Genomic DNA, 21,017 nt, shown 5'->3' with positions numbered 1-21,017 from the left:
CTCCCGCAGGGCCTCGCCGACCAGCTGGTCGAGCAGCATCCGATCCAATAATATCTGGTGGGCGCAGAGATTTCTAAAGGACGGCACTGGGCTTCCATGGAGAGCAGAACGCGGGGACGACCTTCCATGGAGAGCAGATCGGGCGTGGGGGAGTCGATCGCGCGGTTGTGCGGGTGGCCACGGAGATTTCGGATGGCGGCGCCGGCCTTCCATGGCGAGCAGAGGGGGGGAGTGGATCGCGATGACGCGCCATCGGGTGGCGGTCCCTTGCCACATGTGTACGGGCGAGGCTGGCACGGAGGGATTGGGGGACGGGGTGCGTGCACGGGGAAAGGGGTGGCGCGGGGGTGAGAATGACGGCGCAAAGGATGTCGGGGAGGATGGGGGCGCGAGCATCGCTGCCATCTCGGCGGAGATGACGGGAGCGGGGGCACGGTGGACGCCCTCCTTGACCCTTATAGGGTAGTAGAGATAAGTTATTTAAAACAATATACAATATCAACATATATACATCCAATCAGTTTGAACTTAGGGAATATTTGGGATGGCTCCAGGTTGTAGCTCCAGCGTGCAGCTGTAATTTATAATATCAGTTTAAATAGATTTAAAAATATTTTAAATCTAAATAATAAATAAAATAACTTATCTAAATTTCTTCTAAAGAATTATAACTCCAGCTCTACGATTTTCTGGAGCACCTAATGACCTACTGCACTAAATCCACCAATTTTTCTCGAGCTGGAGCTGTTCCAAATAGGGCCTTAGATTCATCAGGTTGTTAAAGTGTGTTTCGTTCAGCTTTTAACCAAATTCGCCGTTAAAAATCTAAAATATCAACCACGGTTACAACAACAGAATAGTTTTTTTTTTGAAAATCTACGTATTCTCCTAGTTCAATTCAGAATTGTCTCCTACCTAAAAATTTTCAGATTCATCTCATCCATGTTACAAAACTATCATACTCTCATGCTTTCAGTTGACAATTATTTTAAACAAATACTCCCTCCGTTTCTTTTTATTTGTCGCTGGATAGTGCAATTTTACACTATCCAGCGACAAATAAAAAGAAACGGAGGGAGTATATTTTACCTTTCTCTGAGTCGTCAGTTCACAACATATTTCCTCGTAGCTCATAACTAGAATTATATTTTCAGGAATTTACATCTGGACCAAATAAACCCTTAGAGTTGTCACAGTTACCTAGAGTTGAACAAGTGGTTGACAAATAAATTAGACCCTTTGATGTTAGGTACCGTTTGATTCACGAAATATAACGTAAATAGTAATGGTAATGATTCACACTCGAATACCGGCGGTAACAAATTTGAATTAGGCGGTATCAATTTATAGTGTAGTATTGATTGCGGTTGGACTTAAGCAAACATGATTTAACGTTATCGTTTATCCATTACGTTACCAATATGTGAGCCAAACGACACCTTAGTGTATTTAGATGATGCTAAATATAAAGGAATCTAAAAACTCCGCAGATTACGATACAACAATAGTTTAGTGAGGTAGGATGAAATTTTCCTTTCCAAAAAATTAAAAAGAAATGAGCGAAACAGAATACAGTACGGCCCACGAGAAGGCCCGTGCAGTGCACTGCCTCTCCCTCGAGGCCTCGACCGAACAACTATGGATTGGGCTTCCGCCATCCGCCGCAGGGCCCGCGTGCGCTCTGTCTGTCTCCACGACTCCACGCATGCTTCAGCTTCACGGAGACACGGTTCACGCCGCGATCCGGGATCGCTCTCTCTTTGGGCTACCGGCTCCGCCGCCGCTCCGCCGCCCTAAGCCAGGTGCTGAAGGCCTTCGTCGGTCTTTTCACCGGCGACGACGACCCACTAGGTATTCCCACCCCTTCTATTCCCTTCTGCTGTGCGAAACCGAGCACCCAACCCTGGCTTAAAACTTGATGATCCCTATCAACTTAGAACTTTTTTGCAAAAAAACGTCCGTGTTGCTTTACTGGGTCCGCTCCTGAACGGCTGGGGTGGCGGCACTTTTGCTCTTTGCTCCTTAGCAGCTGGAGCGCAGGAGCGGTCGTATGCTGGGCGTGATGGGTATGCTGTTTGAACTAAACTTTGGGTGATGTTCTCGTTTTGGAGCTGAATGGAATTGTGGTGTTTTCTCTTTTTTAGTTTTGTTTCCAGGCACTTAGTGTGCTAGTTATTTGCGGTGTTAGCTCAGTAGAAGTTCGAATCCAGTTTTAGGATGACCATAGAATCTGTTGTTTTTAGGATGACTACAGAATCTGTTGTTATGTTGCGATAGTTTACACCTTGATTATTTCATGAAGCAGATGGAGGGACATTTGATTTGAAATTTTATGTAGCCAGACTTTGCTTCCCTTTGTTTATCAGCTTGGCGTCTTTTGATCCATGGAAGTAATTAGGTGCAATTGCCATTAGAGGAAATTTTATGTGTATGCTTCTATAAGTATTTATTAGGATAGTGAAAATATAAGTGATAAGTAAATATGGTCCAACCTTTATTTGCAATCATTACTAACAATTTTGATACTATCCTCAATCTGTAGCATAAATTTCATTTGTATGTACGAAAAGAAAAGGCATCAGAACCATATTAATGCTTTCATTATGTGGGCCTGTGAAACTTGCCTATTAATTTGATTTCACATGTCAGGAAAAGAATTTTCCTGGCATATTTTTGTTTCCAGAAATATTCGTGTCAAGTTGGTATGTCAGGGATCACAGCAATTTGGCGTCGGTCATGTCCATTAGCTGCTAGTCAGATTCTAATGGAGACATATTTTGGCCCATCTGTATCTTCTGGTGTTCTGAGGTGGTTCAGCAGCGGCACTAAGCACTCAAGAAAACCTGAATTTTCTGTTGCTAACCATATCAGGGTGGTGGATTTGCATTCTGCTTCTGCAGTTAATTATGTGTCAACGATCAGAAGGTTGCCCCTTTCATGCCGTATGGACACTAATTGGTTGATTACTTCAAAGTCCAGACATGGTGCATTGCCAGGATTCTTAGGTGTTTCAAGCTTCTATCGTGGATACTCCTCAGATACTGGAATCAAGCCAGAAGCTTCGCAGAGTGGTGTCTCTAATCTTCCTTCTACAGAAAGCTCTGAGGTTGGCACTGCAGGTGCTGGTGGGGGTTCATGGATTGAAATCTTGGACAATGCTCGCAAGTCTACTATAGATGCTACCACTGATGCAGGCAAGAAAGTTAAGGAGCTGACTGATGCAGTTGCACCTCATGTCCAGCAGCTATTTGATACATATCCAAATCTTGAAAAGGTAGTTGTTCCACTTGGCGGAACAATATTTGGTACAATGATGGCATGGTTGGTCATGCCTATCATTCTAAGGAGGCTTCACAAGTACGCATCACAAAGTCCTATATCAGCACTTCTGGGGAACTCCACCAAGAATGATGTTTTGTACCAAACTAGTCTCTGGTGTGCATTAGAGGATCCTGCAAAATATCTGATCACGTTCATGGCATTTTCAGAAATGTAGGTTTCTATTTAACTTTGTGAAAGAAAATTGTCTTTTCTGTGTTCTGAACTCCTGATAGTTGTGTTCTGTGCTAAAGATATTTTCTTCAGACCATTGCATTGTTTAAAAAAGCAGTCGGCGGGGGAAGACCGTCCCATGGTATTTCTCTGCCCACCATAGGTCGGTTCACCCATGCTGCCGACCAAGGGGACCATCGAGTGACTTCTTTTCTAATCCAGCCTAAAATTCGCTCCCACGAGGAGTCAAAACTAGAACTTGAAGTGTGCTACTCAGACCACCTAACCAACTCAGTTAGATACCCTTTTGCAAACGTTCGCATTTTAGAGCTAATTGAATGTCAAGTTCTATCTTATTTTAAGAAAACTTGTAGCAGTTCAGTATTGCTGTAGTCACTTTGTTCTTTTCTGAAGAAGCTAGAGATATGCAACTGCTACCAGAATAAGCATTTTGAAATTGATGTTTCTTCAATGTTGTCTAAGTTCCATCACAATATACATTGTTTTTTTACCTTGTTGATTCATGTTTGTTTATTAATGTTGCCATGCTGGTGCACAAAATGTTTTTTTCTCTACCATGACGTTAGTAATTATGGTCTGGTGAAAAAGTGGCACATATAATGTTCTATTCTAGATGCTTATATTTGTGGTAGTTTCTCTTCCATAGGGCAACACTTATTGCACCAAGCGTATCAACTTACCTTCCACAGGCATGGAGAGGTGCATTTGTTCTGTCTTTTGTATGGTTCCTTCAGAGGTGGAAAACCAACTTCATTGCTAAAGCTATGACCAAACTAGATGCCTCAAGTGTTGATCGCGACAGGATATCGGCATTTGATAAGGTTTCTTCATTGGGACTGATTGGACTAGGAGTAATGGGTCTTGCTGAAGCTTGTGGTATAGCTGTTCAATCAATATTAACTGTTGGTGGTGTGGGAGGTAACATACTAACTTTCACAAGTAAATTCCTTATTTACCACTGGAACTTACCTAGATCTCTGGTTGTCCATCCAAAAGTGTGTCCATTTCACTGCCTGTACTGATAAATCAAGAATTCAGGACTCTGTTACACTAAACGATTCCTAGACCTTTTCAACTTTGAACATAAATAGCTCAATATGTCAACGTTGTGCATGTGGACTATCAGATTTGCACCTTAGAAATACATGTGTAAAAGTTGGGTCCCGCTGCGCGGCAAGTTCTTCATTTTTTTTTTCTCGAACACGTAGGAGAACTGCACATCTTTATAAATTAGAGAAGAGAAAGAAAAAGTCTTGCAAGAAAGACCCAGCTAGGTTGGGCCAAAACACCCACATAAAAGAAAGACTACATAGCATCAAAATAACTCGACCCAGCGACCCTAAAAGACCCAGCTGAACCCAGGCTGCCCAGCTCCTTGGCTCCAGCCATAGTCCAACAAGCTAACTCATCCAGAAAACCTTGCAACACCTTTTGAATGGAGGGGGACTCCCCATCAAAGACAACCCGGTTTCTCTGCAACCACAATCAACAGGCGCCCAGGATGACGATGCTGTTGAAACCCTTCTTATCTTTGTGAATACTGTTACAAACCTCTCACCGTCATTCAGCAAAGGAACTGTTGTTAGCACTGGGTGTCAGGTGCCCCAACCCAAAGGGGGCTAGAATCCTGTACCAAAACTGCCGAGCAAACACACATGAGGTCTAGAGGTGTTGAACTTGAATTGTCTCTTGTTCTTGGTCACATAATGGACAGCCCCCTTTTTTGCAACCTGTCCGCTGTCCAACATTTGTTTTTAATGGTCAGCCAAATAAAAGTCTTACTTTTGGGGGACGCCCAAGGTTCCCATAACCTCTCCCATGGCTCAAAAATGATAGAGCCCGTGAAAAGAACCTTAGGTTGTTTCAAACAGCTATCTTATCTCATTCCATATTTCAAACTTCACTCTGTAAACAGTGTAATCTACAGTACAAATCCTTTTATTTTACATGATCTGCTGCGGACGGCCTTATAGCAGGATTTAGAAGAGAAACTCCAGAAGTTTCATGTCTCCACTCTTCATATGTGTTGATCGTCCTCGTCATTCAGCAATACCTCATCAACAGTATCCCACAGGAGAAGGTATTGCTGTATACTGATCAAGGAGAGGGCTTTGATATCTCTTACCCAAAATATGTTATCTAAAGCTTGAGCCACTGTTCTAGAAGCTGCAACCTTTATGTCTACCTTCTGAAACACTTCTGGTGCCAGGACAGCAATGGAGCAGCCATTCAGCCAAAGGTTAGACCAAAACGTGGTGATTTTTTCCATCACCAACATTAGAATCCACCGAGATTTCAAATATATTTTTGACCTGAGTTTGGATGAGTAGATCTAGATGACACCATGGCTTGTTGGGATCAGTCTTTTTTAGCCAAAGCCATTTTGCTTGTAGAGCCCAACCCTGAAACTGAAGGTTAGGTATGCCAAGTCCTCCCAGGTTCAGCGGCCTCATTACTTAGTCCCATGGCACAATACAACTACCTCCTTTCACCTCCTTTCTTCCCTTCCAAAGGAAACCTCGTCTAATTTTGTCAATCACCTTAATCACCCATTTAGGGATATCCATGGCAATAAGAAAAAAAACTCGGCCTGGGAGGGAAAGACCGCCCTCCCGGTATTATATTAAGAAGAGACCGGAACATGGTTCCGGGCGAGAAAATCCCCGAACCCTAGCCTCCCATCACTAGTGGGCCATCACCACCCACTCTGCAACGGCTCACTCGGAGGGTGGCACGCAGGACGTAACCCGAGAGCGGGCGGGGCACAGCGAGGGGATTTTTTTAACCAAGCCCCAAATTCGCCCCGATGGGGATCGAACCCGGGATCTGGAGGTGCTACTCGGAAGCCTTAATCATTACGCTAGACTCTAAGAAGATACACCGGGATGGCAGAAAGCACAAAATGAACCAGGGCAGTTCTGCCAGCAAGATTTAGGAGGGATGCATTCCAACGAGGACGACAGACCGCTATCTTCTCAACCCATTGCATGAGGTCACCCTTTCTCAGCTTCTTGTTAGAGATGGACAAGTTCTTCATTTGGCTTGCTATTAACAATAGATGTTGGACAGCTGTTTGACTTGCTAAGAGAGGACTACCACATATGGCTGCCTACCCCTTCAGCCCTTCTGTGACCAAATGGATGAAATGGTTCAGCAGACCCTCGTCTCTTTGCGTTCTTTGAAGGTAGGTTTGGGCAGTCATCTTCCAGAGGCTGGGTCTAATTGCTCAAGTGCTTGAACCTTTTGTCTTTCGCTTGTCTAGTTGGTGGTGCAATGCTTTTCAAGGGGCTACCTAGAGTCTTTAGAAAAAGGGCTCAATGCTTTGATCATTCGGTATCCTGGGAAATTTGGAAACATAGGAATTCTTGTGTTTTTGAAGCTCGTGACCAGGCAGTGCTCCACGAAGTGGGAGGGGACACGGACCAGTCCTGAGGTGTCTTTTGTTGAGGTCATTTTTATATTTCAGTTTTGTAATAGGTGTTAATGTATTGTATGTGCCTGTTTAGTAACAATGGTTTTCAAAACCATGTTTTTACAATACTATACTTTGCAATTGTCATCACAATACCATAGTTTTGGCCAGCTCAAAGAATACTATCTATTGTTTAGATTTAGATACAACATTGTAAACCATGATGTTAGGCAAAAGCTAGTCATGTCATGAAAACTCTTGGTTGGAGTGGAGTTTTCAATACTCTAAAAATACCATGGTATCTAGAATACCATGGTTTTGAAAACATAGTTTTTAGGAATCCAATCAAACATCTCATGGCATAAAATACTTTGGTATTCCTATAAATCATGCTATTGCTTAGAAACTATAAAAATACTTTACTTTCAAAAAGCCCTAAAGGGTTGGGTCATGGAGAGGCCTCTTGGTCTCTCATTGTACTATTTCTTCTTAATGAAATGACACACGACTCTCCTACATTATTCAAGAAAAAAATGTTGTTGTGCATAGGGAAATACTGTACATGTGTCACCCTTGTTTTCTTCCCATTACAATATTGTGATTAGTTACTGCAGAAGGAATACAGTAGCAGTTATGTCAGGACTATGAATTTTGACTCCTTTATAGCAATATGGGCAAAATGCAAAAATAGTGGTTATGCACGCTGACTGCTCTGTTTAACTATTCCTATTACCTTTTTTTACTAAAGTAGATAATACTTATATTTGTTTAACATTACTGAAATTATCTTGTGTTTCTTATACTTTAGGTGTTGCTACTGCTTTTGCTGCTAGAGATGTTCTTGGTAACATTCTTAGTGGGTTCTCCTTGCAATTTTCTAAGCCATTCTCAGTTAACGACTACATAAAGGTGCCTTCATATTTTTTTGGTGTTTTTTATTTGACACTTGCTGAAACGATGGACTAGTAAGTTGTAAATTTCATTCATTTCACTTGCGGACAGTGTAGAACTATGGATAAAATACTCAATTCTTGTTTCGTTATAGATGTTGGTAACAATAACAAGATGATTTGTACCGTGACTCGCAAGTACTGTGAGATTCTCAAGCAATTACTTGTGTGATAGTGGAGTAAAAAGATGTGTTGTAATTTGTAAAGGATGAGAAAAGAAGCATTGTGTGAAAGGGCCTCTAGCTGAGTCGGTTAGGTGATCTGAATAGCACTCTTTAGGTCCTGGGTTCGCCTCCCCTTGGGCCTGAATTTCAGGCCGAGGTTAAGAAAAGTCACTAGCTGGTTCCTTTGGTCGGCATGGGTGAACTGACCTATGGTGGACGCCCCGGGGGGTATATGGGGTTGGTTGTGTGGGTTGAGCGTCAAAGCACGGGTCAAGGCCCAAACCATAGTGGGTGGCATCCCCATGTATGAGGGGACCAACTTTCGTGGCTTTTCTCGGACGGGCTCCGGTGGAGCTCTTAGTGAAATACCGTGGGGGTGGTCTTTCCCCCACCAGTCGAGTTTTTTTAGAAAGGGAGGAATGTTACTAATCACTAGAAGGATATCCTGATTTCAGGACAAAACACTGCTCATTGCTAGCATGTGCTCGTCTTAAACAGATGTACTTTGCTTGGAGGATTATGTAAACTGCAATTCAGTTCTTATTGTGATAAAGCACAGTAGTAAGCATCCAAACTGAAAATTCAAAAGGATGTCTCACCTAATGGATGCCCACTGATGGTTATTAAGTGGTTTTATAAGAAGAGAACATAGATGTGGGGAACTGTTCAAATAGCTATGAGTATACAGGATGCCATATGCTTTTCATAAATTGCTAGTTTGGTTAATGCTTCTCATGTATTTATGCTTTGAGTACATGTTAGTCTATGTGCACGAGAAATTTCAAGAAACACCATCCTTCCCTCTTGTGTTTGCAAACAATAATAAATGGTCAATTTGGACTGGTGATACTTATCTTACATCCCTTTTTAGATTCTTACTATGTTCTATAGTTGTAGACTCGCATTTGCTAATGTGAGTTTTACATTTTAGGCGGGGTCAATAGAAGGCAAGGTGGTTGAAATAGGACTCACTTCTACTTCATTGATCAATCCAGAAAAGCTCCCTGTCATAGTACCCAACTCTTTGTTCTCCAGTCAGGTATGGTAACCATTTCTATTACTGGACATTTCTTAAATTTTAGAAACGCGTGTGCGTGGACAAAGGTGACCATCATTGCACATGCTTTTATACAAATTAGTCCTTTGTGCCTACAGGGCGGCTTACAAATTGTGGAATATACAATAGTCATTTTTTTCTCGGACGCACAGGACAGTAGTCATATTTTGCTGTGTGTAATATCTTGTGTGTGTGTGTGTAATGTGTATAATTTCATGGAAAGAAGCATGTACTTACTTGATTTGGGATATTGTCAGTTTGTCACCTTAATTTATTGAGTTAATACATCACTATAAGACCATAAACAGGACCCCAAATTTGCACACTTCTAATCCAGCATATGCATTATTTTATAAAAATGATAATGATTTGCTCAACCAGCCATGGTTTCACGAATCACTGTTGAGTCTTTTAACTGCAAAAGCCGCTCACAATTTTTTTAGTTAAATTTGAATTTAGATTTTTTTTTGAAAACTGATTCTGTACTTCTAGTTGGAAACTTAGAATGCATGACTGCTAAAGCCACTCCTAATTGGAATGCATGACATTTTGTATTGTTTATGATTTTATTTCCTTTGAAATATTTGGAAAGAAATTTTCTATTAGAAGTTTGAGGGAACATAGATATTGTGTCAAATGTTTTTTGTGAATAGTTAAAAAAGACAGACCCAGTGTTGGAGACTCATACATGTGTGGGCTCTGGGAAGGGGATAAACCAAGTTAAGGCAAGCCTTTCTCTGTAAATGCGGGGAGGCTGCTTCGAATCCACGACCTGGTGACTCAGTGAGGCGGCTCTCCCCACTGCACCAGCCCTGCCCTTCTTTCTGTTGAATAGCTGATTGAAAAATTCTGGAAATCCATTCTGCTGTAACATATTCGGAATGATACCATGAGGATTTTTTCTGCTGTGTTTCTTGTTCTTTGGCATGGTTGGTAGGGGGTGAACCTTGTAACATGATATTCTAAATAACTTGCAGATGATAGTTAACAGATCACGAGCTAATTGGCGAGCTAGTGTGACAAAGATTCCTATTCGAATTGAGGATATTGAGAAGGTTCCTTCTGCATCAGAGGAGATAAAGACTATGTTAAGGTCTAATCAAAATGTGTCCTTTGATAGTGATGTTCCTTACTGCTATCTCTCGAGATTGGAAAGTTCATATGGAGAGCTCATCATTGGATGCAACCTAAAAAACATGGTATATTTGTTTTATTCTAAAGTTGCTCATGTACCTATTTACTCCAACTGGATTTAGTGCCACATTATTATGGGTTTATGGCATGTCACGTTACCTCCTCAAGCACACATGTCAAAAGTTTAGGCATGTTCGGATCCATTAGCTGATAGTAGTTAGTAGCTATCACTATTATCTAATTTGGTCCAGCTTGTGAGATAGTTGTTATCTAGAGATTTAGATAACAATTAGCTAGTTTATCTGCAATTCAGATCTTTTATAATGGCTTCAAAGGAATTGTCTCCTATTATCTATGCCTTTTTGGATGCAAAAGAGATACACTTGTTTTGCACCACAGCACAGGGAATATGATTTGCCACTGTTGGTTATAATGACAATGGTAGCCTGACATAAAACTACCCTACTCGCTCCAGTGTCATATTATTTGTCGTTTTGGATAAGGTTTGAGTCAAACTTATAAAATTTTGACTACAAATAACTGTTTTGTTGTTTAGTTCTGAAATCTAATATTCATATGCACCGATTTGTCTTAAAAAGTACTTTTATAAAAGTATAAATGTATTAAGAGTTTATTTGTATTTTAACAAAAAAACATGGGCCACAGTTATTTCTTTGGAGACCGTGTCGTTGTCTTTAACGACAAATAATAGGGCATCGGAGGGAGTAGTTTGTTACTACTAACACACTTGTTTTGCACCACAGCACAGGGAATATGATTTCCCACTGTTGGTTATCATGACAATGGTAGCCTTTGGCATAAAACTACCCTAGTTTGTTACTACTAACTCACTGCAAGTTCGGAATAGTCTTTTCTTCTTTGAAGCCTGATACAAATATTCTGTTTATTTTACAGAGGAAAGATGAGTGGCTATCTGCCCAACAAGAAATTCTTTTGGGAGCTGCTAGGATTATCAAATCACATGGCATTGAACTGGGAAGCACCATGCAGTGCTGTTAATTCACGCTTCCGGCACTTTTAAGTAGGGTTAGTACATCAATATTTGGTTCTTTTAACTTGTAGATGCATAACTACTATGCTAAAAAGCCATGAAGCCTTAAGCCTTATCAAGTTAAGTTACTTGCAACATTTCTTCTTTGGCTCTTAGGTTACATTTTTTTTAGTTACGGTTTTTTTTCTAACCATGAGAGCATTATATGGTTTATGGTTTTCCTGTTTCTCACAAACTTTTGCAACTGTTATTGAACAGTTTGCTTGTTGGTTCATTGTAACCTGCATACTAAAGATTTTCTTGCTACAGCTTTTCATATATATATATCTTCACTTCCACACTCTTTTTCTGATGAGGGGGTTGCATTCCTTGGCAGGTAAATACCGTTAGCCTGCAGAAGTGCAGAACTTCATACAGACGCTACCTAGCCGTTTTGTTCTTCAACGTTTTATGTCTTCAGACCATGGACACCCACTACCAATACTATTCTGTTACTGCCGTTTTCTTTGGAACTAAGGTCTTGTTTCCTTTTGTGGTCGTCCCTTTTGGTTGGTGCTTGGATCCGTTTCTGGGAGCTTCTTTGTCTATGTATACTGGTGAACGTTTGCACCGCGCCCACGCCTGCCCTGTGGATGAACCCTGAGCGTTTTATTGGTCAATTCTGTGAAATATTGGGTTTTATCCTCGAAATTCTAGTGTTTTACGTAGTACTCGATTAACTAGACTAATAGGTGACCATCTTGAAGCAATTCGTGTTTGACACTGAACATTCCTGAGGACTTGGACTTGCATGCCCCAGGATAGATTCCACCGCTGTTTTACCATGCTGAACGTAAGAGTACTGACAGGCTGCCATGATCAGCATGTTTCTACAATTCTACTGATCTACTTTCACCTTTTCTTTAATCCTCGGTACTCCTTTTTTTTATGCCTTCTAACTGGTTGCAGCTACAGTATCGTCTTGAATACAAAACCATTGTGGCGTGGTTGCAGTACTCCTCAAAAGTTTGCGTGTCGTAGGCAATGTGGGACACGCGCTGGAGAAGGTTTTGGTGCTCGAAGGCTGCAGTTTCGATTTAAATATTGCCAGCTACTATTGCTGACGAACCCACTGAAACCATGAGCCAGCTACTATTGCTGACGAACCCACTGAAACCATGAGCATTGCTGGCAGTTTGGAACCAATGTCATTAGACTCATACGGCAGCATGGAAGGCGTCTGGATCCAGCTTTCACGCTCGCAACGGCAGTAAATAATACTTGAGATTGGCATACCCGTCGGCATTAAGTACTAGGTGAAGCTCTCCTTTTTTTTATATATATATCACGTAATGTACGAGATTAGGACGTCGGCATGGAAACATCCTATTCGTGCCCAGTGAACCATGTGCTGCTGCCTGCAACTTGCGCATCATGAGGGGAACACACCGTCGCATGGCGTGTTGTAACGCTGCCACCTGTTGAGGTTGTCATCAACGAGCATCTATGCCATGATACGGACAGTTCGGCGCAGTCAATGAACATTACTATTAATGTACTAAAAAACAGAGCCTTGGTTTTATGTAATGAAGCATCTAGCCGATAAATGCGGTCGCCCATTCCGCCAGAACGCCGAAAAAGGCCACCGAACACGCTTCCGCGGCGTGGGCACACACTGTCAAACGAAGCAGAAATTGACACGCGGCGGATCTGATTTCAGCTGTACGTACCCTGCACAGGCCCAGACCAGGACAGATTTCTATGTAGCCACTCCACCGCCATGTCCTGCGATGATGAGTGATGGCTGCCCTGCTCGCGCGGGTGCCGAGCCACGCTTTGACAATAGCCCCACCGCACTACCGCAGTGCAACAGCAGCAGTGCTGCGACACAGGCTCACAGTGACCCAGACTGATCTGACGCCGTGCAGTGCCGTGCACCCCGTCTCCGCCAGCCAAAATACCACCGCCGTAGCCGTTGGGCGTGGGGGCAGCGGGTTGACTTGCCGTCGCCATGGCGGGACCCCCGGCCAAAACTTCAAGTCTTGGCCTTCTGTCGCTTTGCGAACTGTAGTTACACACGCGCAAAGCGCCATGCAAAAAAGGTGGGATTTGAAACGAGACAAGTTCATACTCTCCGAGGAACGGACTCGTACAAGAAAAAGGAAGAAGAAAAGAATTTGAAATCTTCCTATCTTCATCTATCTCTAATAAAAGCTCATGCTCCTGCTACTTGGCTGAACTCGCCTTCCCTGCATACGCCTACATCGATGGTCATCGTCTTCTCCCCGCTCTTCCCATCCTTGGGCGAAGACACCACTCTGCAGCAATTTCGCCTCGGAGACTGCAAAACATGTTACATCAAATCAGTGACACGATTATTTAGACATAAAACATCGGGGTTGCCTCAGCCTAGTACTATCCAGGTCCAGCTTTTTATAAACAGCATCCGATTTTATAAAAGTTACATCTTGGCATTGCAAACTCTGTGTTTTTTTTTCTTATAAGCTTGCCTCTTACGGAGTGAGTACCTGGCTGCGTACACAGTACTCTAATCCAAGCAACATATTGGTCTACGATACAGTTTTGTTGATTCCGTGCTTTAAGAGTTTGGTTATATGTACAGCAATGCTAGACAGTTTGTGCATCGGCCAGTTGTCTGTCCTCTCTAAACGTAAACGGCAATGCATCATGCTCATGCGTTGCAGTTTATGGATGCAAGATAAGAAAAAGGAATGATGTGGCACAAAAGATTACCCTTTCCCAGAGCCCGGGGTCAGGCTTCTTGAGCACGATGATGTGATCGAGATGAGCGTCCGGGTCGGTTATGTCCCACCGGCACGCGGGCCGCGTCTCGTTCGGATGGCGCCACCGCTCGTATCGCGTCACCGTCGTCTCCCCGCCGCGCAAGGCCTCGCGTCGCGCCGACGATAGGTAGTACACCGCCGGCTTCTGGCACGGGCTGCGCGCCAGCGGCCTCGTGTTGAAGGCGTACGCTGTGTAGTCGGCGCGGCGGTACCAGTTGAGGAACGTGCGCGCCGGCATCTCCATCTCCCGAGGCGACATTATGCCCCTCGCCACCAGCACCGTGAACCCCCACGCCACGGACACCGTCCAGCGGTTCGCGCTGTCGTAGCAGATGGACTGCTGCATCAGCCCCGCCGTGTCCAGCTTCACTGGCCCGTCGAACAGCCGCCGCACCGCCGAGGGGCGCGACCTCGCGTCCGGGAACAGCGGCTTCACGACGTCGAGGTGGTGAAGCGTCACGATCGGCGCCACCGGGTGGGACGCGAGGAGGCCGAGGAGGTCGCCGTACACGTCGTACTGGTGGAACCCCGGGTGTTTGGTGAGCGGCACGCCCAGCTCCGCCATGCACGCCTGGATCCGGTCGTCGCTGCCGTACAGCGCCGGGTACCGGCGGAGGCAGCCATCCTGCATCCGCGCGAGCGCCTCGGCCAGCGGCCGGCTGATGGCGAAGCCGCCGCCGCCGTACGCCATCCCGTAGGAGAAGTAGATGTTCTGCAGGTGGCTCTCGGAGAGGGAGCCGATGTAGTAGGGCTGGCGGTGGTCGAACTTGTTGAGCACGGTGAGGAGGTTGTCCGGGAAGAAGACGGTGTCGTCGTCGCCCATGACGAACCAGCGCACGCCGGGGAGGCCGAGGCGGAACGTCTCGGAGACGATGCGGGAGATGCGGATGGCGGAGCGGTGGCCGCGGCGGTGCGTGTAGGGGAAGGCGGACGTGTCGGACGAGATCCTGATGGCCGGGAGCCCCGTGCGCGCCGTGGACATATTGGACTCGCGCACCTTGCGGTCCAGCCACACGTAGCCCCGCATGGCGCCGCGCGGGCGCCACCACACCTTGATGTACTCCTTACGCTTGTCCCAGAACCGCGACGACGCCGCGATGCCGAACACTACGTGCTGCAGCGTTGTCGACGTGGACCCAGCCACGGTGGAAGGGGGCAGCTGCTTCTCCGCCACCGCCGTGAGGTTGGCAGACATCCGGGAGACCGAGACGGCGTCAGGCGCGCAGTTGGAGGCGGCCGACGACGCCGAGGTGAGGAGGAGGTGCAGCGTGTAGAAGAAGTAGAGGGCGGTGAGGGGGAGGAGGAGCAGGAGGAGGAAGCGGAGGAAGGAGGCGGTGAGCGTCTCCTTCCCGCCCCCTCCCTTCATCATCCCCGTCGCCGTGGCTGCTGCTCCTCACGGCCTCACCCTCACCGTATCGAACGAACCCCTCGGCGCCGCCGTCCACCGCTTAGCCGGCCGAGCCGCGAGGCGCCCGATTTCGCCGGCGGAATCAGAATCGGTGGGGTTTCGCGGGGGCGAGAGGCTCACACGGGCTGCGCATTCCCCTCCGCGTGTTACTCCGCGCCGCCGCCTGCTGCTCTCTCTCTCCTCAGCTCGAGTTCTCTCCTATCGGTCGGCGATTTGGGTGGGATGGGAGAGCGGTGCGGTGGGTGGGTCGGCGAGCGCTTCGGTTTCGTGCCCGCTTTTGCCCACCTTTTTCTCCCCGTGCCGCTGCAGCTGTTGCATGCCTGCGGGCTGCTGCTGCCGCGCCGCCGCCTACTGCTAATGGCGAGATAGTTTATTAGCGGGGCCTAGAGATTTGCTGCTGACGCTGTTTCGCCGCATCAACATTCACTGAAGCATGCGTGTGTGAGAGGAGAGAGAGAGAGAGAGAGGATGTAAATGGTATCATTAATAATCTGGGTTGTGAAGATGAGGTAAAAAAAATCGAAACGGAGATTGAACAAACGATAGAAACGGATTGACCGATTGACGCTCGTGTGGCTTGGAGCCATACTTTTGCTGGAATTTGGCTCCCTCAATTGCAAACTGTTTTTCTAGAGAATTTAGAAAAGCTAAAAATATACGCCATGGGAATTTAGAAAAGGTAAAAACATATAATAAACAAATTGCTTGTAGCATTACAAAGAATTACCTCCCACTTACAAACATCCGTGAAGGTAGCACTCATATTATAAACAAATTGCTTGTAGCATTACAAAGAATTGTATTCAACCCATGTGTGCCTAATTGCTTGTATCTTCTTTATTTGTAGGCTATTTGTAGGCCACTTGATTATGTACAGTATGAGTGCTGTTGGTGAATGGCAGGGATGAACAAAACATGGCAAGTGGTAGTTCTTTGTGTCTGTTTACATATGGCTTTATCTAAATATGTATTTCTCTACCGTATATTTTTGTCCCTTTCTTAAAACTATGCCCAGGTGTATTATGATTAAAACTACACCACATGAAAATGAGGAAGACATAAGAATAGTTTTTCAGTATTTATAAAATTGAAGTTTAGTTGTTCCAAGGGTTAATAGAGGTAGTGCAATTCCTAAGCATAATGATTTTGATGTGGATGAGGTTGTCTCACCCATTTCTCCTGACCATGTCAAGCAGAAAAAATGTTCTGACATGACACCCATGAGGAGAAGAATAAGAAAAGTAATATTAGATATGAGTGTGTGAGGTATCTTGTGGATGCATCTTAGTGAATGGCAACATGACTATCATTCAATAAGAGCAAATAAGGTGGTTAACCATGCTATTTATCACTTCAAAATTGTCGGGGACCATAATTAGGGGTACCCTCAAGACGCCTAATTCTCAGCTGGTAACCCCCATCAGCATAAAGCTGCAAAGGCCTGATGGGTACGATTAAGTTAGGGATCAGTCCACACGAGTGACTCGATCATGCTTCACCCGAGCCTAGCCTCGGCCAAGGGCAGCCGACCTCGAGAGACTTCCGTCTCGCCCGAGGCCCCCTTTTTATGGCGGACACATCACCGGCTCGCCCGAGGCCTTGGCTTCGCTCAGAAGCAACCTTGACTAAATCGCCACACCGACTGACCAAATTGCAGGGGCATTTAACGCAAAGGTGGCCTGACACCTTTATCCTGACACGCGCCCCCGGCAGAGCCGAAGTGACCGCCGTCACTCCACCGCTCCACTAACCAGTCTGACAGAGGGACAGCGCCGCCTGCGCCACTCCGACTGCAGCACCACTCGACAGAGTGAGTCTGACCGGCAGTCAGGTCTTGACAAAGGCGCCACGGCGAACTCCGCTCCGCCCGACCCCAGGGCTCGGACTCGGGCTAAGACCCGGAAGACGGCGAACTCCGCTCCGCCCGACCCCAGGGCTCGGACTCGGGCTAAGACCCGGAAGACGGCGAACTCCGCTCCGCCCGACCCCAGGGCTCGGACTCGGGCTAAGACCCGGAAGACGGCGAACTCCGCTCCGCCCGACCCCAGGGCTCGGACTCGGGCTAAGACCCAGAAGACGACGAAACTCCGCTCCGCCCGACCCCAGGGCTCGGACTCGGGCTAAGACCCAGAAGACGACGAAACTCCGCCTCGCCCGACCCCAGGGCTCGGACTTCGCCTCGGCCGAACGACTTCCGCCTCGCCCGACCCCATGGCTCGGGCTCGGCCACGGCAACAGAAGACGGACTCGACCTCGGCTTCGGAGGAACCCCCACGTCGCCCTGCCTAGGGCACAGACCGCCACGTCAACAGGAAGCGCCATCATCATCCTACCCCGAATCGACTCGGGTCACGGAGAACAAGACCGGCGTCCCATCCGGCCAGCTCCGCCAGAGGGGCAATGATGGCGCTCCACAAGCTCTATGACGACGGCGGCCCCCAGCTCTCTTACGGAAGCAGAACGACGTCAGCAGGGACTCGACCGCTCCAACAGCTGTCCCTCCGCCAGGCTCCGCCGCACCTCCGACAGCCACGACATCACACCAGCAGGGTGCCCAGATCTCTCCGGCTGCCACATTGGCATGTACCTAGGGCGCTAGCTCTCCCTCCGCTAGACACGTAGCGCTCTGCTACACCCCCCATTGTACACCTGGATCCTCTCCTTACGACTATAAAAGGAAGGACCAGGGCCTTCTCAGAGAAGGTTGGCCGCGCGGGACCGAGGACGGGACAGGCGCTCTCTTGGGGCCGCTCGCTTCCCTCACCCGCGTGGACGCTTGTAACCCCCCTACTGCAAGCGCACCCGACCTGGGCGCGGGACGAACACGAAGGCCGCGGGACTTCCACCTCTCTCACGCTCGACTCCGGCCACCTCGCCTCTCCCCCCTTCGCGCTCGCCCACGCGCTCGACCCATCTGGGCTGGGGCACGCAGCACACTCACTCGTCGGCTTAGGGACCCCCCTGTCTCGAAACGCCGATAGTTGGCGCGCCAGGTAGGGGCCTGCTGCGTGCTGACGAACAGCTCCCCGTCAAGCTCCAGATGGGCAGTCTCCAGCAACCTCTCCGCCCCGGGACGGTGCTTCGTTTCGGGACTCTTGAGTTCATGTCCTTCGACGGCAGCTACGACATGATACTCCTTCCACCGCCGCGCGACTACGACAATGGCGGCCGACAACCCGCCAGCCGGCGGCGGAATCGACGACGTCTTCCCCGCGTGGTGGAAGGGCAACATTCGGGCTCGCTCCGTTCTCTCCCCCGCCAACGGAGGAGGAGACGGGGCCGTCAAGGCCAGGTGGGAGGCCGCGCTTCGTCGGCCGTCGAGCAAATCGACGCCCCCGACACCCCGACGGAAGGCACGCCGGACGTTGACCTCGCGTTCAAGACGGAGGCAAGCGCCGTCCCCCCGCGGCACGCTGACCCCGAGCAAGAAGACGGCGCCGGCGCGCTCGCGGAAAGCCTGCAGGACGTCGCCCTCGGACCAGAGATGATGGTGCAACCAGTCCCCGATGTGACTACGTCGCTCCTCGTCGACCAAAAGGTAACGACTAACTCCCATCTTGCGTCATTTCGACTCGGCCTCAACCCGCCAAACGACCTCGTTTTGGCGGGCGCTCTCATTAAGGCGAGTGCAACCCCACTGAGGTTCCGTATGCGGTCGCCTTGGGACCGACTGACGGACGTCTCGACCTACGGGCCCTCTGGGTCCGAGGAAGATGACGATCCCAGCATCGGTTGGGATTTCTCCGAACTTGGCAACCCCAGCGCCGTGCGGGACTTCATGACCGCTTGTGACTACTGCCTATCCGACTGTTCCGATGGAAGCCGCAGCCTTGGCGACGAGAGCTGCGGCCCAAGCCGCGAATGTTTCCACATCGAGCTAGGGGATCCCTCCGAAGGCAACCATCTTGGCATGCCGGAGGACGGTGATCTCCCTAGGCCGGTGCCTCGCGCCGACATCCCACGGGAGCTAGCTGTGGTCCCCGCTCCGGCGGGGGGTTACGACCCACAACTCGAGCAAGTCCGCGAGGCGCAGGCCAGGCTCAACGAGGGAACAGGAGCGCTTGAGCCGATCCGTCGGGACGTCGGACAGGCGTGGGTGGGCCAACCCCTGGCCGGAGAAATACGTCACCTGCCCCGAGGTCTCCAGCACCGCGTCGCCGACGATGTCAGGATCAGGCCGCCGCCCGCATCCAGCGGGGTTGGTCAGAACCTGGCAGCCGCCGCAATGCTCATCCGCGCGATGCCGGAGCCGTCAACCACCAAGGGTCGGCGAATCCAGGGAGAACTCAAGAATCTCCTGGAAGGCGCTGCGGCCCGGCGGGCCGAGAGCACTGCCTCCCGAAGGCAAGGTTGTCCCTCAGAACCTCATGCCGCGACTTCCCGATTCATGCGGGAAGCCTCGGTCTACACCGGGCGCACGCGCAACACCGCGCCTGCGGCCCCGGGCCACTTCGGCAACGAGCACCATCGACGCGACCGTCGGGCTCACCTCGACGAAAGGGTGCGCCGAGGCTACCACCCCAGGCGTGGGGGGCGCTACGACAGCGGGGAGGATCGGAGTCCCTCGCCCGAACCACCCGGTCCGCAGGCCTTCAGTCGGGCCATCCGACGGGCGCCATTCCCGACCCGGTTCCGACCCCCGACTACTATCACAAAGTACTCGGGGGAAACGAGACCGGAACTGTGGCTCGCGGACTACCGCCTTGCCTGCCAACTGGGTGGAACGGACGACGACAACCTCATCATCCGTAACCTCCCCCTGTTCCTCTCCGACACTGCTCGCGCCTGGTTGGAGCACCTGCCTCCGGGGCAGATCTCCAACTGGGACGACTTGGTCCAAGCCTTCGCTGGCAATTTCCAGGGCACATACGTGCGCCCCGGGAATTCCTGGGACCTTCGAAGCTGCCGGCAACAGCCGGGAGAGTCGCTCCGGGACTATATCCGGCGATTCTCGAAGCAGCGCACCGAGCTGCCCAACATCACCGACTCGGATGTCATCGGCGCGTTCCTCGCCGGCACCACTTGCCGCGACCTGGTGAGCAAGCTGGGTCGCAAAACCCCCACCAGGGCGAGCGAGCTGATGGACATCGCCACCAAGTTCGCCTCTGGCCAGGAGGCGGTCGAGGCTATCTTCCGAAAAGACAAGCAGCCCCAGGGTCGCCCATCGGAAGAGGCTCCCGAGGCATCTGCTCCGCGCGGCGCCAAGAAGAAAGGCAAGAAGAAGTCGCAATCGAAACGCGACGCCGCTGACGCGGACCTTGTCGCCGCCGCCGAGTATAAGAACCCTCGGAAGCCCCCCGGAGGTGCGAACCTCTTCGACAAGATGCTCAAGGAGCCATGCCCCTACCATCAGGGGCCCGTCAAGCACACCCTCGAGGAGTGCGTTATGCTTCGGCGTCACTTCCACAGGGTCGGGCCACCCGCCGAGGGTGGCAGGGCCCGCGACGACGACAAGAACGAAGATCACCTAGCAGGAGAATTCCCCGAGGTCCGCGACTGCTTCATGATCTATGGAGGGCATGCGGCGAATACCTCGGCTCGGCACCGCAAGCAAGAGCGCCGGGAGGTCTGCTCGGTAAAGGTG

At 48.8% G+C, this 21,017-nt stretch overlaps 2 protein-coding genes across 5 annotated transcripts; one reads left to right on the top strand and one right to left on the bottom strand.

Moving 5' to 3' along the window:
• The first annotated feature begins 1,605 nt into the window (after positions 1 to 1,605).
• On the top strand, positions 1,606 to 12,142 carry LOC100193189 (uncharacterized). Of its 4 annotated transcripts, none has more exons than XM_008668937.4 (8): positions 1,606 to 1,851; positions 2,650 to 3,492; positions 4,160 to 4,431; positions 7,734 to 7,834; positions 8,971 to 9,078; positions 10,074 to 10,295; positions 11,146 to 11,272; positions 11,619 to 12,142. In XM_008668937.4, the coding sequence occupies exons 1-7, from the start codon at positions 1,706 to 1,708 to the stop codon at positions 11,248 to 11,250; spliced, it is 1,797 nt and encodes a 598-aa protein (XP_008667159.1). In that variant the 5' UTR covers positions 1,606 to 1,705; the 3' UTR covers positions 11,251 to 11,272; positions 11,619 to 12,142. The 4 variants fall into 4 exon arrangements, with proteins under 4 accessions (XP_008667159.1, XP_008667158.1, XP_035820402.1 ...); XM_008668936.3 differs by having other exon boundaries at positions 1,637 to 1,851; positions 11,146 to 11,277; XM_035964509.1 differs by having other exon boundaries at positions 1,664 to 1,851; positions 2,684 to 3,492.
• A 1,184-nt stretch (positions 12,143 to 13,326) lies between these two features.
• On the bottom strand, positions 13,327 to 15,741 carry LOC100285901 (uncharacterized). Its single transcript, NM_001158790.2, has 2 exons — positions 13,976 to 15,741; positions 13,327 to 13,562 (listed from the first exon to the last, which is right to left on the bottom strand). The coding sequence occupies exons 1-2, from the start codon at positions 15,392 to 15,394 to the stop codon at positions 13,437 to 13,439; spliced, it is 1,545 nt and encodes a 514-aa protein (NP_001152262.2). The 5' UTR covers positions 15,395 to 15,741; the 3' UTR covers positions 13,327 to 13,436.
• Positions 15,742 to 21,017: the final 5,276 nt, after the last annotated feature.

The sequence above is a fragment of the Zea mays genome, chromosome 2 (assembly GCF_902167145.1).
Source record: "Zea mays cultivar B73 chromosome 2, Zm-B73-REFERENCE-NAM-5.0, whole genome shotgun sequence".
Classification (NCBI taxonomy): Eukaryota; Viridiplantae; Streptophyta; class Magnoliopsida; order Poales; family Poaceae; genus Zea; species Zea mays.
Note: the sequence above shows the minus strand (reverse complement) of the source record. Positions and strands in the feature narration are given on the sequence as shown.